General features: G+C 41.2%; 1 protein-coding gene across 1 annotated transcript in view; it reads right to left on the bottom strand.

The window, feature by feature from the left end:
* The window catches only part of mycbp2 (MYC binding protein 2), a 386,518-nt gene that overhangs the window by 334,834 nt on the left and 36,131 nt on the right, over positions 1 to 15,553 (bottom strand). Inside the window, exon 3 of the mRNA XM_082967288.1 lies at positions 2,872 to 3,081. Coding sequence (XP_082823414.1) covers positions 2,872 to 3,081 — 210 coding nt within the window. The remainder of the gene's footprint in view (positions 1 to 2,871; positions 3,082 to 15,553) is intronic.

The raw sequence follows: 15,553 nt of genomic DNA, 5'->3' as shown, positions 1-15,553 counted from the left end.
TGAGGTCTAGCATTGTCTTGCATTAGGATGAACCCAGTGCCAACCGCACCAGCATATGGTCTCACAAGGGGTCTGAGGATCTCATCTCGGTACCTAATGGCAGTCAGGCTACTTCTGGCGAGCACATGGAGGGCTGTGCGGCCCCCCAAAGAAATTCCACCCCACACCATGACTGACCCACAGCCAAACCGGTCATGCTGGAGGATGTTGCAGGCAGCAGAACGTTCTCCACGGCGTCTCCAGACTGTCACGTCTGTCACATGTGCTCAGTGTGAACCTGCTTTCATCTGTGAAGAGCACAGGGCGCCAGTGGCGAATTTGCCAATCTTGGTGTTCTCTGGCAAATGCCAAACGTCCTGCACGGTGTTGGGCTGTAAGCACAACCCCCACCTGTGGACATCGGGCCCTCATACCACCCTCATGGAGTCTGTTTCTGACCGTTTGAGCAGACACATGCACATTTGTGGCCTGCTGGAGGTCATTTTGCAGGGCTCTGGCAATGCTCCTCCTTGCACAAAGGTGGAGGTAGCGGTCCTGCTGCTGGGTTGTTGCCCTCCTACGGCCTCCTCCACGTCTCCTGATGTACGGGCCTGTCTCCTGGTAGCGCCTCCATGCTCTGGACACTACGCTGACAGACACAGCAAACCTTCTTGCCACAGCTCGCATTGATGTGCCATCCTGGATGAGTTGCACTACCTGAGCCACTTGTGTGGGTTGTAGACTCCGTCTCATGCTACCACTAGAGTGAAAGCACCGCCAGCATTCAAAAGTGACCAAAACATTAGCCAGGAAGCATAGGAACTGAGAAGTGGTCTGTGGTTACCACCTGCAGAACCACTCCTTTATTGGGGGTGTCTTGCTAATTGCCTATAATTTCCACCTGTTGTCTATTCCATTTGCACAACAGCATGTGAAATGTATTGTCAATCAGTGTTGCTTCCTAAGTGGACAGTTTGATTTCACAGAAGTGACTTGGAGTTACATTGTGTTGTTTAAGTGTTCCCTTTATTTTTTTGAGCAGTATATTTACCTGGCAACAGCAGCCACCAATTAGCCATCGATGACAGGCTAATTGCAGTCTGAAAAGAAGAGTGATCTGGCTCCCAGGCTAGCCCAGTCCCTGTTGTCACATGGGCTGCAGCACAATTCTTATATTTGTTCCACTAATTGGTATTTTAACCAGTCATATCAGATCTTTTTCAGAGCAGATCTGATTGGTTAAAAGAACAATTAGGGGGAAATAAATCTGAATTGGGCTACCTGTGTAAACACAGCCAACAACAAACAGTGAGCAATTGTACTCATGCATAAACAAACTAATAATGAAAGAAAAGCATTGCAAGTTTGAATTTTGTAAAGCTAGTGTGGGAGAGGTGGTAAAATCGTTATGGATCAATAATTACAAACCTCCTGGCATTGACAATTGACTATAGCCCCTCCTATCTGTCATATCTTTAATCTAAGCCTAGAGGAAGCCAAAGTCAGTCCGCTACCCAAGAGTGGTAAAGCGGCCTTTACTGGTTCTAACAGCAGACCTATCAGCTTGCTGCCAGCACTTAGCAAACAGTTGGAAAAAAATGTGTTTGACCAAATGCAATGCTATTTCTCGAAGTAACAACAGACTTTTAGCATGCTTATAGAGAAGGGTACTGAACATGTACTGCACTGACACAAATGACTGATGATTGGTTGAAAAAAAAATGGATAACAAGAAGACTGTAGGAGTTGTACTGTCAGATTTCAGTGCAACCTTTGATATTATTGACCATAACTTGTTGTTGAGAAAACTTGTGTGTTATGGCTTTTCAACTTCTGCCATATCGTGGATTCAGAGCTATCTATCTAATAGAACTCAGAGGGTTTTCTTGAATGGGAGCGTCTCTAATGTCAAGCATGTAAAGTGTGGTGTACCGCAGGACAGCTCTCTAGGCACCATACTCTTTTCTATTTTTACCAATGACCTGCCACTGGCATTAAGCAAAGCATGTGTGTCCATGTATGCTGCTGATTCGACCATATACGCATCAGCAACCACAGCTAATGAAGTCACTGAAAACTTTAACAATTAGTTGGTCTGTTTTGGAATGGGTGGCCAGTAATAAACGGGTCCTGAACATCTCTAAAACTAAGAGCATTGTATTTGGTACAAATCATTCCCTACGTTCTAGACCTCAGCTGAGTCTGGTAATGAATGGTGTGGCTATTGAACAAGTTGAGGAGACTAAATTACTTGGCGTTACTTTAGATTGTAAACTGTCACAGTCAAAACATATATAGATTCAAGGGTTGTAAAGATGGGGAGATGTCTGTCCGTAATAGAGATTTGACACCACACGCCACAAAGCAAGTCCTGCAGGCTCTAGTTTTATCTTATCTTGATAATTGTCTAGTAATATGGTCAATTGTTGCAAAGAAATAACTAGTTAAGCTGCAGCTGGCCCAGAACAGAGTGGCAAGTCTTGCTCTTCATTGTGCTAATATTAATGCCAGTCTCTCTTGGATAAGAGTGGAGGAAAGACCGATTGCGTCACTTCTTGATTTTATAAGACACATTAATGTGGTAGATATTCAAAATAGTTTGCATAGTCAACTTACACACTGCACTGGCACACACACTTACCCCATCAGACATGCCACCAGGGGTATTTTCCCAGTCCCCAGGTCCAGAACAAATTCAAGAAAACGTACAGTACTATACAGAGCCATGAGTGCACGGAACTCCCTTCCATCTTATATAGTGCAAGTGAACAGCAAACCTGGTATCAAAAAACAAATAAAGCAACATGTCTGTCATATTCTATTTCTACCTTTCCACCAACCCTGTTCCCGTCCCTCTGCTTCTGAAGTAACATAACAGAAGAAATTGGTTACCTTGGGAAGCTTGCTGGCGGGCTCACGGAACTCCTCCTCGCTGTCCGAGTCGCCGCTCTGCATAGAGCTCCTAGAGGCCAGAGCCAGGGACGCCTCCCGCTGCTGCCATTCCAGCACGCAGTGGCGCACGTTGCAGTACACGTTGAACACCGATGGGTTGCTATGCAGCTTGATTTCCGGCATGCAGAAGACCATATCAAGGTTCTCCGTCTGTGGAAGAGAGAGTGTGAAAAATACAGCCATGACTCGCAAATAAACTATTACTATGATTTTTTCTCAGCAGTCACAATGGAGGTGTGCTGGCCCTTAAGCCATCATCAAAAAAGAGAAGATGGGGCTTTTTACCTGGAAATGCCCCCATGAGCACTTCAAATGTGGAGTCAAAAAAAAGCTAAGAGTCTATTTTTTACAAATGATGGCATAAATACATTTCAACCATTTTCTATCCCCCCCCCCCCCAAACATTGTGGTCAAATTGAAGGAAAAGGTGTCTTAGAAAACATCTAGCGGAAAAAGTATTATAAAGGTACTAGAAATACTTCAACACAACCATGTTGAAGACCCCTGCCAACTAATATATGTCGCTTTGCAGAACTTATTTGCCTTCTCTAAGTTTAAGAAATATTGCCTAAGGTCTTATAATTATGTTACCAAAAACCCACATCTTTTAAGATATTTTCTAATTTCTCTCCCTCACGAGGGAGAAAAATGAAAGTTCACAGAACTAACAACTGAAGGTTGACTTACCAATTCCTGTTTTTAATGACAACTTGGTTTATGATTTAAGTGATTAAAACACAATGTTACCAAATCAGTAACAGAATGACTGCAACTGAATTGGCTACAATGGGAATTCATAGTAGTCAAACTACAGTTGAGTCACCTGTTGCTGTACTCCCTTGCACTGGCATACTGTTATGTTCAGCTAATAACTGATTTATTTCTCATTCTGTCGCATGGTTGTCAAAGCAAGAGTGTTAAAAAAGTCTGGACAACCCCTCTCTCTCCAGTTAATGTCACCACTCCTGGCTCTTACTGACACCATCCCATGTACATTACAGTACAAGAGATTAGAGTACAGTGCAATTTACTGTACTCTACTAAACTATATACACTTGACTGTACTATAGCTCATCCCCAATTAATTGAGGTTGTTCTGAGGGCAACTCAATATGAGAAAGGTTTTAATGTTTCACTGTGCATCTATATAATTATTAGATTATTTATTCAGGGGAAAACCATTGAAACGGTCTCATTCCCAAGGGTGCCCTGATCACAATCAATACAACGTCAAACAAAACAGCAATCAATACAAAACACAAATGTATGAAAAACCGTTACAGTCCTCAGCCACTAGGTCCTCAATTAACACCCTAAACTGCACGAGTGGCACCAGAACATCTAATTGTAATGAGTTCCGGAAATGTATCCAGCAGTGAGGTGCATTAAAACAAAAGCGGATTGCCGAATTCGGTGGAGACCTGACGAACCTCAAGAGTTAACCAACCCTATGAATGGGTTTGGTAACTCATGTCTTTATACCGCAACAACAAAGTTAGGTAGGTTGGAAGCTTCTGTACTTCCCCAAAAAGGGAATAGTGAAGTGCTCTACAGTAGTGGTTCCCAAACTGTGGGGTGTCCCCCCCTAGGGTGGGGCACGTGGGTCCACAATTTTTTTTTAAAGGAACTTGAAAGTTGTAATAACAGAATGCACAAGGTGCAATTTCAAAAGTGGGTAGTGCATCATCAGTTCCTCGTCATGTTATTCATTGCATATATCAACTAGCCCAGGTCAGCTAAAGTTTTTTTATTTAGGTTTTTTAGCCCATAGATAGTTGTAATTTGTTGGTCACTCAAATATCACATGAACATACATTAGACAGAGCAAAATGTATAGAGAATTGCAGGAATATTTGCTTTAAAACTGCAACATTTACTTTGCACCCCGTGACAAAATGTGTAGAATTGCAGGAAATAAGCTTTAAACCTGCAAAACTCTCTCCACCAACAAGAGGGGTGTGAACAGTTTGTGTCATGAACAGTGCTTGTGGCCATAGAAATAGACAAGGCACACACAGTGGGGGGGCGGGACGTTCCCCAATGCTCTATTTTACAAAAAGGCCACTTTAAATCTTAGCTTTTTAACTAGCTCATCAGTATGTCTTTTTAAAACGTTAAATCCTTGTCAATCCAAAACCCCAGATATTTATAGAAGGGAACCCGATCAATGGGAGAACCTTTAAATTAATAAATATCTAATCCATCTGAAAAACAAGCAAGAATTGGAGAACATGCATTTTGTCTTGCCCACATTAAGTACAGGTTTTAAACCAACCAGGGCTTTCTGGAAGGCAACAAAGTCAGATTGCAGCTCTAACAACACCTGGTCTACAATTGGGGCAATGGCATACATAAGTATTGTCTGCATACAAATGAACATTAAAAGTTAACGGATAGCCCAATATTATTTAAAAAAAATAGTCAAAAGAACAGGTTCCAATACCGACCCATAATATTATGGAATCCAGACTAAACACCATCAGAAATCTCACTGTTCTATCTGACAGATAATTCTCAAACCTTTGAATGAGTATGATCGTCAACAGTTTCAAAGGCCTTGGAAAGCACAATGATTATTATGATCTAATCAATTTAACATTAAAACAATCATAGCCGTTCTAAAACCGGATTGGTGCAGATTAAGAAGTGAGTGAGAAGTCTTAGCTGACAGTTGGCCAGGGATTCTAAAACTCTGGAAAGGCAAGATGATTGGACACTAGTATCTAAGTCAGAAGGATCTCATCCTTTATGTAGGGGGAAGACAGGTGCCGCTTTGCAGATCTTAGGGATAACACCAGAAACAATTGTAACATTAAAGTAGAGGTCGACCGATTAAATCGGAATGGCCGATTAATTAGGGCCGATTTGAAGTTGTCATAACAATCGGTAATCGGTATTTTTGGCCACCGATTTGCCGATTATTTTATTTATTTTTTGACACCTTTATTTAACTAGGCAAGTCAGATTAAGAACACATTCTTATTTTCAATGACGGCCTAGGAACAGGGGTTAACTGCCTTGTTCAGGGGGGATTCGGGGATTCGTTTTTGCAACCTTCCGGTTACAAATCCAATCCAACGCACAAGGAGCCTGCAGGGCAGGCTGACTACCTGTTACGCGAGGGCAGCAAGAAGCCAAGGTAAGTTGCTAGCTAGCATTAAACTTAGTTTTTTTATAAGATATCAATCTTAACATAATCACTAGTTAACTACACATGGTTGATGATATTACTAGTTTATCTAACGTGTCCTGTGTTGCATATAATCGAGCGGTGCTTGTTAATTTATCATTGAATCACAGCCTATTTCGCCAAACGGGGTGTTGATTTAACAAGCGCATTTGCGAAAAAAGCACTGTTGTTGCACCAACGTACCTAACCATAAACATCAATGCCTTTCTTTAAAATCAATAAACAAGTATATATTTTTAGTTAATATTGCATATTTAGTTAATATTGCCTGCTAACATGAAATTGTTTCACATCTCTAGCGTTCATTGCACACAGAGTCAGGGTATATGCAACAGTTTGGGCCGCCTGGCTCGTTGCGAACTAATTTGCCAGAATTTACGTAATTATGACATAACATAACTCGTAAGCATTCATTCAAACAGCACTTTCGTGCGTTTTGCCAGCAGCTCTTCGCTGTGTTTCAAGCTGTTTATGACTTCAAGCCGGGTGGGTATAATTTGTGGAACGTTCCAACAGGAATCTATTCCAAAAACTTCGTAAATAACAAGGTTGGCAAAAAACAACGCATACAAAGTTGTATAGCGGCAGAATAAGATACCAGGTAGTGAGTGGTCCATTTCATTGCGTTTTTCACTCATGACGTTCATTCCGAAAAATGTCTGTCCTCACTCTGGTTGCCTATAGACAAACATTAAGAATAAGCTACGTGGTGAGTTGATGCCTATTCGGCAGCTAGTTAGCTAGGTTTGTATGCGTTGCTACTTTGTATGCGTTGTTGGTTGGCAACCTTTTACTTTACGTTTTTTGGAACAGATCCCTGTTGGAACATTCCACAAATTATACCCACCCCTTCAAGCCTGTCAACTCCCGAGATTAGGCTGGTGTAACCGATGTGAAATGGCTAGCTAGTTAGCGGGGTGTGCGCTAATAGCGTTTCAAACGTCACTCGCTCTGAGACTTGGAGTAGTTGTTTCCCTTCCTCTACATGGGTAACGCTGCCTCGCGGGTGGCTGTTGTCGATGTGTTCCTGGTTCAAGCCCAGGTAGGAGCGAGGAGAGGGACGGAAGCTATACTGTTACACTGGCAATACTAAAGTGCCTATAAGAACATCCAATAGTCAAAGGTATATGAAATACAAATCGTATAGAGAGAAATAGTCCTATAATTCCTATAATAACTACAACCTAAAACATCTTACCTGGGAATATTGAAGACTCATGTTAAAAGGAACCACCAGCTTTCATATGTTCCCATGTTCTGAGCAAGGAAGTTAAACCTTAGCTCTTTTACATGGCACATATTGCACTTTTACTTTCTTCTCCAACACTTTGTTTAGCATTATTTAAACCAAATTGAACATGTTTCATTATTTATTTGAGGCTAAATTGATTTTATTGATGTATTATATTAAGTTAAAATAAGTGTTCATTCAGTATTGTTGTAATTATCATTATTATAAATTTAAAAAAAAATAATAATAATAAAAAAATTAAAAGTTTTAAAAAAATAACAAAAAAAACAACCATCGGCCGATTCAAATCGGTATCGGATGTTTTGGCCTCCCAATAATCGGTATCGGTGTTGAAAAATCATAATCGGTCGACCTCTAATATACAGTACCAGTCAAGTTTGGACACACCTAGTCATTCCAGGCTTTATCTTTATTTTTACTATTTTCTACATTGTAGAATAATAGTGAAGACATCAAATTAACAGGTGTGCCTTGTTAAATAGTTGAATGTCTTTCCTCCTTAATCAGTTTGACCTAATCAGCTGTGTTGTTAAAAGGTACGAGTGGTATACAGAAGATTGTCTTTTTCCAAATGGGGCTAAGCCCATATTATGGCAAGAACAGCTCAAATAAGCAAAAAGAAACAACAGTCCATCATTACTTTAAGACATGAAGGTTAGTCAATTCAGAACATTTCTAGAACTTTGAAATTGACTTCCAAGTGCAGTCGCAAAAAACATCAAGCGCTCTGATGAAACTGGCTCGCATGAGCACCTCCAAATGAAAGGAAAACCCAGAGTTACCTTGCTGGAGAGGATAAGGTCATTAGAGTAACCAGCCTCGGAAATTGCAGCCCAAATAAATACTTGACAGAGTTTAAGTAAGACATCTCAACATGAACTGTTCAGAGGAGACGGCATGAATCAGGCCTTCATGGTTGAATTGCTGCAAAGAAACCACTACTTTTTATTTAACTAGGCAAGTCAGTTAAGAACAAATTCTTATTTACAATGATGGCCAATGTTGTCCATATCCTTGAAGGCAAAAGGCCTCCTGCGGGTATGTGGGCTGGGATTAAAAATGTAATAAAAATATAGAACACACACACACACACACACACACAACAACAACAAGATAGACACCACAACACTACATAAAGAGAGACCTAAGACAACAACATAGCATGGCAGCAACGAAAGGACATCAATAAGAAGAGACTTGCTTGGGCCAAAAACACAAACAATGGACATTAGACCAGTGGAAATCTGTCCTTCAGTCTGATGAGTCCAAATTGGAGATTTTTGGTTCCAACCATTGTGTCTTTGTGAGACGCAGAATAGGTGAACGGATGATCTCTGCATGTGTGGTTCCCACTGTGAAGCATGGAGGAGGTGGTGTGATGGTGCTACAGCTGGTGACAATGTCTGAGATATATTTAGAATTCAAGGCACACTTAACCAGCATGGCTACCACAGTATTACGCAGCGATACACCATCTTATCTGGTTTGCACTTAGTGGGACTATCATTTGTTTTTCAACAGAACAATGACCCAACACACCTCCAGGCTGTGTAAGGGCTATTTGACCAAGAAGGAAAGTGATGGAGTGCTGCATCAGATGACCTGGCCTCCACAATCCCCCAACCTCAACCAAATTGCTAAGGTTTGGGATGAGTCGGACCGCAGAGTGAAGGTAAAGCAGCCAACAAGTGCTCAGCATATTTGGGAACTCCTTCAAGACTGTTGGAAAAGCATTCCAGGCTAAGCTGGTTGAGAGAATGCCAAGAGTGTGCAAAGCTGTCATCAAGGCAAAGGGTGGCTACTTTGAAAGAATCTCAAATATAAACTATATTTTGATTTGTTTAACAGTTTTTTGTTTACTACATGATTCCATGTGTCATTTCATAGTTTTGAGGTCTTCACTATTATTCTACAAATGTAGAAAATAGTAAAAATAAAGAAAAAGCCAGGAATGACTAGGTGTGTCCAAACTTTTGACTGGTAATCTAGGTCAACAGTTCTGCAATAAGTGGGGCAGAGAGCTGTAGTAAGGAATTAAGTGAATCCTCACATGGCCCAGGTGAAGTCATGGGGCTCAGACCTGAAAATCGTTAAACTCACTGTCAAAATAAAAGGTTCAATAAAAAATGTTGCCCATATCCTTGAAGAACGTTAGTAAACACACTGGTTTGAGACCACAAAAATCAACCAAATCCGCTAAATAGTGCTGCTAATTAGCTCTGTATTCAAAATACTAAATGGTGTAAAACATTTGAGATAAAATTATAGGTTCATTATAAATTTCAGCACACTTTCTACCTGGCTTTAGTAAAGTTCAGCCTGGAGTAAGTTTCAAAACCTCCCAGTTTAGAATCTCTGTTCTAAATGACACCATTAGAGAAACCGACTAGTACGTGGGCTAGGGAGTGAAGCTCCACAAGAGAGACTGACTTAAAGTAAAGGCCATAGAAGTCAGTGTGTCCATGGAACTAGCTGCTAGAGGCTCTGCAGTTGGGTTAATCACAAAAAATGCAAAGTTGCAACTGAAAATCAAGGAAAGCAAGGAAGGGGAAAGCAAGGAACATGCTTCTGCTGGGGCAAGGTGTGACATCTGGTGTTTACATGCTGGTGTAAGGACACGGATTGCCGAACCTGTGGTAAAAAAAGGGCCACATCGAATGAGGATGCAGAAAAACCAAAAAAAACTCAGGAGAAAACATAAAAGACCGACAACAAAAAACAAGATCAACTGCTCACGCTGTTGAGCAACAGAACACCGAGGTGAGCGACTCAGACAAGGAAGTCGTACTGAATATACTGACTGTTGCTGTAGGGCCGCACGGCTACTATGACTATCCCTTGCTAGAAGGGCAGACAGTGCGTATGAAGCTTGACACAGTGGCAGCTGCATCTCGTGTCAGACAGCCTACAAAAAGATACTGACATACATTCCACTTCAGACAGCACACATCATAATATAGACTTAGACAGGTGAATCTGTCGCTGTGAGAGGCATCACTGAGGTCACAGTTCAGTTAAACAGAAACTGAAAAGCTGCCAGTCGACGTCGTGAAAGGAGATTATCCATTACTACTGGGATGTTCGTGACTGGAGAAAATCATATTTGACTGGCCATCAGAGCGTATAATTACACAAGGACAGGCCTACCTGCCATCTTAAAGAAACATGGAGAGCTGGATAGTATCAGAGACATCACAGTTAGTGATGTACCAATCTGACATTTTTGGCCGATACCAATATCCGAAATTTTCCTTGACAAAAAAACCTGACACCGATAACAAATATTTTAAATTTTATCAGCCTTTTAAGAATTCTAGTACACTGAAATAGTTAACACACACACAGCGGTCTAAGGCACTGCATCTCAATGCAAGAGGCGTCACTACAGTCCCTGGTTCGAATCCAGGCTGTATCACATCCGGCCGTGATTGGGAGTCCCATAGGGCAGCGCACAATTGGCCCAGAGTCGTCCGAGTTTGGCCGTCATTGTAAATAAGAATTTGTTCTTAACTGACTTGCCTAGTTAAATACAAGGTTAAACACACACACACAAAAGTAATTTTGTTGGCATTTACGTATGTCCCCATTACCAGCAAAACATAACCAAAACCCATTTCTTCCACTTACATGCTGTGCTGTTTCGTTGGTCAGTGGTTTCATTCTCAACCAGGATTTCTATGGAATGCCGTTTGGGTCTTTGCATGTCGAAAAAGATACACGCCAAAGAACACGATTTGACGTGTCAAATAAGCTTGTTGACCAGTCAGGACCTGAATATGACTGCACGTCACCTAATAATTTAACGCGTTCATATATATATTTTTTTTTATGTAGTTATTACACTATCACTCGTATTTCATATGCCACAACAATTCATCGAAACGTATGCTATGAAGCTGGTAAAGTTGTCTCGCTCACCTACAGTGCAGGTCATAAAAAGCTAGCTAGCTCTGGGCGTTGAACTTGATCAAATCCCCGAGCTGACAAGGTAAAAATCTGTCGTTCTGCCCCTGAAAAAGGCGGTTCACCCACTGTTCCCCGGTAGGCCGTCATTAAAAATATGAATTTGTTATTAACCTCTATGGGCTAGGTGGGACGCTTGCGTCCCACCTACGTAACAGCCACTGGCAGCCTGTGGCGCGATTTTCAAAACCTTAAAAATCCTATTACTTCAATTTCTCAAACATATGACTATTTTACAGCTATTTAAAGACAAGACTCTCGTTAATCTAACCACACTGTCCGATTTCAAAAAGGCTTTACAACGAAAGCAAAACATTAGATTATGTCAGCAGAGTACCAAGCCAGAAATAATCAGACACCCATTTTTCAAGCCAGCATATAATGTCACCAAAACCCAGAAGACAGCTAAATGCAGCACTAACCTTTGATGATCTTCATCAGATGACAACCCTAGGACATTATGTTATACAATACATGCATGTTTTGTTCAATCAAGTTCATATTTATATCAAAAACCAGCTTTTTACATTAGCATGTGACGTTCAGAACTAGCATACCCCCCGCAAACTTACGGGGAATTCGCTAACATTTTACTAAATTACTCACGATAAACGTTCACAAAAAGCATAACAATTATTTTAAGAATTATAGATACAGACCTCCTCTATGCACTCGATATGTCCGATTTTAAAATAGCTTTTTGGTGAAAGCACATTTTGCAATATTCTAAGTACATAGCCCAGGCATCACGGGCTCGCTATTTAGACACCCGGCAAGTTTAGCACTCACCATAATCATATTTACTATTATAAAAGTTTGATTACCTTTTGTTGTCTTCGTCAGAATGCACACCCAGGACTGCTACTTCAATAACAAATGTTGGTTTGGTCCAAAATAATCCATCGTTATATCCGAATAGCGGCGTTTTGTTCGTGCGTTCCAGACACTATCCGAAATAGTAAAGAAGTGTCGCGCGCATGGCGCAATTCGTGACAATAAAATTCTAAATATTCCATTACCGTACTTCGAAGCATGTCAACCGCTGTTTAAAATCAATTTTTACGACATTTTTCTCGTAGAAAAGCGATAATATTCCGACAGGGAATCTCCTTTTCGGCAAACAGAGGAAAAAATCCCAAAGGCGGGGGCGGTCGGGTCACGCGCATAAGCCCAGTGTCCCTTGATCGGCCACTTGAGAAAGGCGATAATGTGTTTCAGCCTGGGGCTGGAATGACGACATTCTGTTTTTTCCCGGGCTCTGAGCGCCTATGGACGACGTGGGAAGTGTCACGTTAGAGCAGAGATCCTTAGTAAATGATAGAGATGGAAAAGAAGTTCAAGAAATGGTCAGACAGGCCACTTCCTGTAAAGGAATCTCTCAGGTTTTGACCTGCCATTTGAGTTCTGTTATACTCACAGACACCATTCAAACAGTTTTAGAAAATTTAGGGTGTTTTCTATCCATATGTAATAAGTATATGCATATTCTAGTTACTGGGTAGGAGTGGTAACCAGATTAAATCGGGTATGTTTTTTATCCAGCCGTGTCAATACTGCCGCCTAGCCCTAACAGGTTAACTGACTTGCCTAGTTAAATAAAAGGTAAAACAAACTTCGGCGATGTCATGCAAACAATGTTCTTCCCCAAAAACATAGCAAAACAACATAATCCATTTCTGTAGCTATCATTTGCTGGCTAACTATATAGCCATGTGTCATCTAAAATAACCCTAATTTATAAGACAGTTCTTATTTATTATTTCTGCTGCTAAAGCCACTTTCTACCACTCTAAATTCCAAGCATCTGCCTCTAACCCTAGGAAGCTCTTTGCCACCTTCTCCTCCCTCCTCCTCCCTCCGAGACCTTCAGGCTCTGATCAGTTCCTACACCCAAACGAGGGCACTGCGCTCATCCACCTCTGGCCTGCTGGCCCCCCTACCTCTGAGGAAGCACAGTTCCCGCTCAGCCCAGTCAAAACTGTTCGCTGCTCTGGCACCCCTATGGTGGAACAAGCTCCCTCACGACGCCAGGACAGCGGAGTCAATCACCACCTTCCGGAAACACCTGAAACCCCACCTCTTTAAGGAATACCTAGGATAGGATAAAGTAATCCTTCTACCCCCCCCCCCCCCTGAAGATTTAGATGCACTATTGTAAAGTGGTTGTTCCACTGGATATCATAAGGTGAATACCAATTTGTAAGTCGCTCTGGATAAGAGCGTCTGCTAAATGACTTAAATGTAAATGTTAATGGTGGTCGGACCCATCTACGTGAAGCTAGCCACAATAAGGATTAGCCACAATAGTGGACTTTGCGGTTAGCCTTCAAAATATAAGTATATGTCATTGACAGTGATGCAAATTAATACAAATAGAATTGTGCCTTAATTGAATAGATCATGCTAAACGAGGTTGGAATGTTATATAAAATCAACAAAAGACAATAATCAGGCAGTAGGAAGCTCGCTCTCATCCATTTATATGCAGATGATAGTCTTACACTCAGCTGGCCCCTCCCTGGATTTTGTGTTAAATGCTCTACAACAAAGCGTTCTTAGTGTCCAACAAGCTTTCTCTACCCTTAAAACCTGTTGGGGCTAGGGGGCAGTATTTGCACGGCCGGATAAAAAATTTAACCGATTTAAACTGGTTACTACTCTTGCCCAGAAACGAGAATATGCATATAATTAGTAGATTTGGATAGAAAACACCCTAAAGTTTCTAAAACTGTTTGAATGGTGTCTGTGAGTATAACAGAACTCATATGGCAGGCCAAAACCTGAAAAGATTCCATACAGGAAGTGCCCTGTCTGACAATTTCTTGTCCTTCTGTTGCATCTCTATCGAAAATACAGCATCTCTGCTGTAACGTGACATTTTCTAAGACTTCCATTGGCTCTCAGAAGGCGCCAGAAAGTGGAATGACGTGTCTCCTGTCTCTGGGCGAAGAACAGCAGGAGATTTTGTGAGTGGTCAGGCTGGGAACAGTGACCTTGGAGATGCGCGTTAATGAGAATTCTAAAACATTTTCTTTCAGCCTTTGAATGAATACAACGTCGCCCGGTTGGAATATTATCGCTATTTTCCGAGAAAAATAGCATAAAAATGGATTTTAAACAGCGTTTGACACGAAATGCGCCGGCGCGTCACCCTTCGGATAGTGTCCTGAACGCACAAACAAAACGGAGGTATTTGAATATAACTATGGATTATTTGGAACCAAAACAACATTTGTTGTAGAAGTCCTGGGAGTGCATTCTGACAAAGAACAGCAAAGGAAATCAATTTTTTCTTATAGTAAATCTGAGTTTGGTGAGTGCCAAACTTGGTGGGTGTCAAAATAGCTAGCCGTGATGGCGGGGCTATCTACTCAGAATATTGCAAAATGTGCTTTCGCCGAAAAGCTATTTTAAAATCTGACACCGCGATTGCATAAAGGAGTTCTGTATCTATAATTCTTAAAATAATTGTTATGTATTTTGTGAACGTTAATCGTGAGTAATTTAGTAAATTCACCGGAAGTTTGCGGTGGGTATGCTAGTTCTGAACATCACATGCTAATGTAAAAAGCTGGTTTTTGGATATAAATATGAACTTGATTGAACAAAACATGCATGTATTGTATAACATAATGTCCTAGGAGTGTCATCTGATGAAGATCAAAGGTTAGTGCTGCATTTAGCTGTGGTTTTGGTTTTTGTGACATATATGCTTGCTTTGAAAATGGCTGTGTGATTATTTTTGGCAGGGTACTCTTCTGACATAATCTAATGTTTTGCTTTCGCTGTAAAGCCTTTTTGAAATCGGACAGTGTGGTTAGATTAACGAGTCTTGTCTTTAAAATGGTGTAAAATAGTCATATGTTTGAGAAATTGAAGTTATAGCATTTTTGAGGTATTTGTATTTCGCGCCACGCGATTCCACTGGCTGTTGACTAGGTGGGACACAAGCCCAGGGAAGTTAACCTTGTTCAGAACACCTTCAAAACAGAGGTCATGCGGTTTGGTAAGAAGATTGCCCCTCTTCCCACAGGTGTTATTACTACCTCTGAGGGTTTAGAGCTTGAGGTAGTCACCTCATACAAGTACTTGGGAGTATGGCTATACGGTACACTGTCCTTCTCTCAGCACATATCAAAGCTGCAGGCTAAAGTTATATCTAGACTTGGTTTCCTCTATTGTAACCGCTCCTCTTTCACCCCAGCTGCCAAACTAAC

This window comes from Salmo salar, chromosome 21, assembly GCF_965601325.2.
Source record: "Salmo salar chromosome 21, fSalSal1, whole genome shotgun sequence".
NCBI lineage: Eukaryota > Metazoa > Chordata > Actinopteri > Salmoniformes > Salmonidae > Salmo > Salmo salar.
The sequence above is the reverse complement of the archived record's forward strand: the minus strand, read 5'-3'. Positions and strand labels throughout refer to the sequence as shown.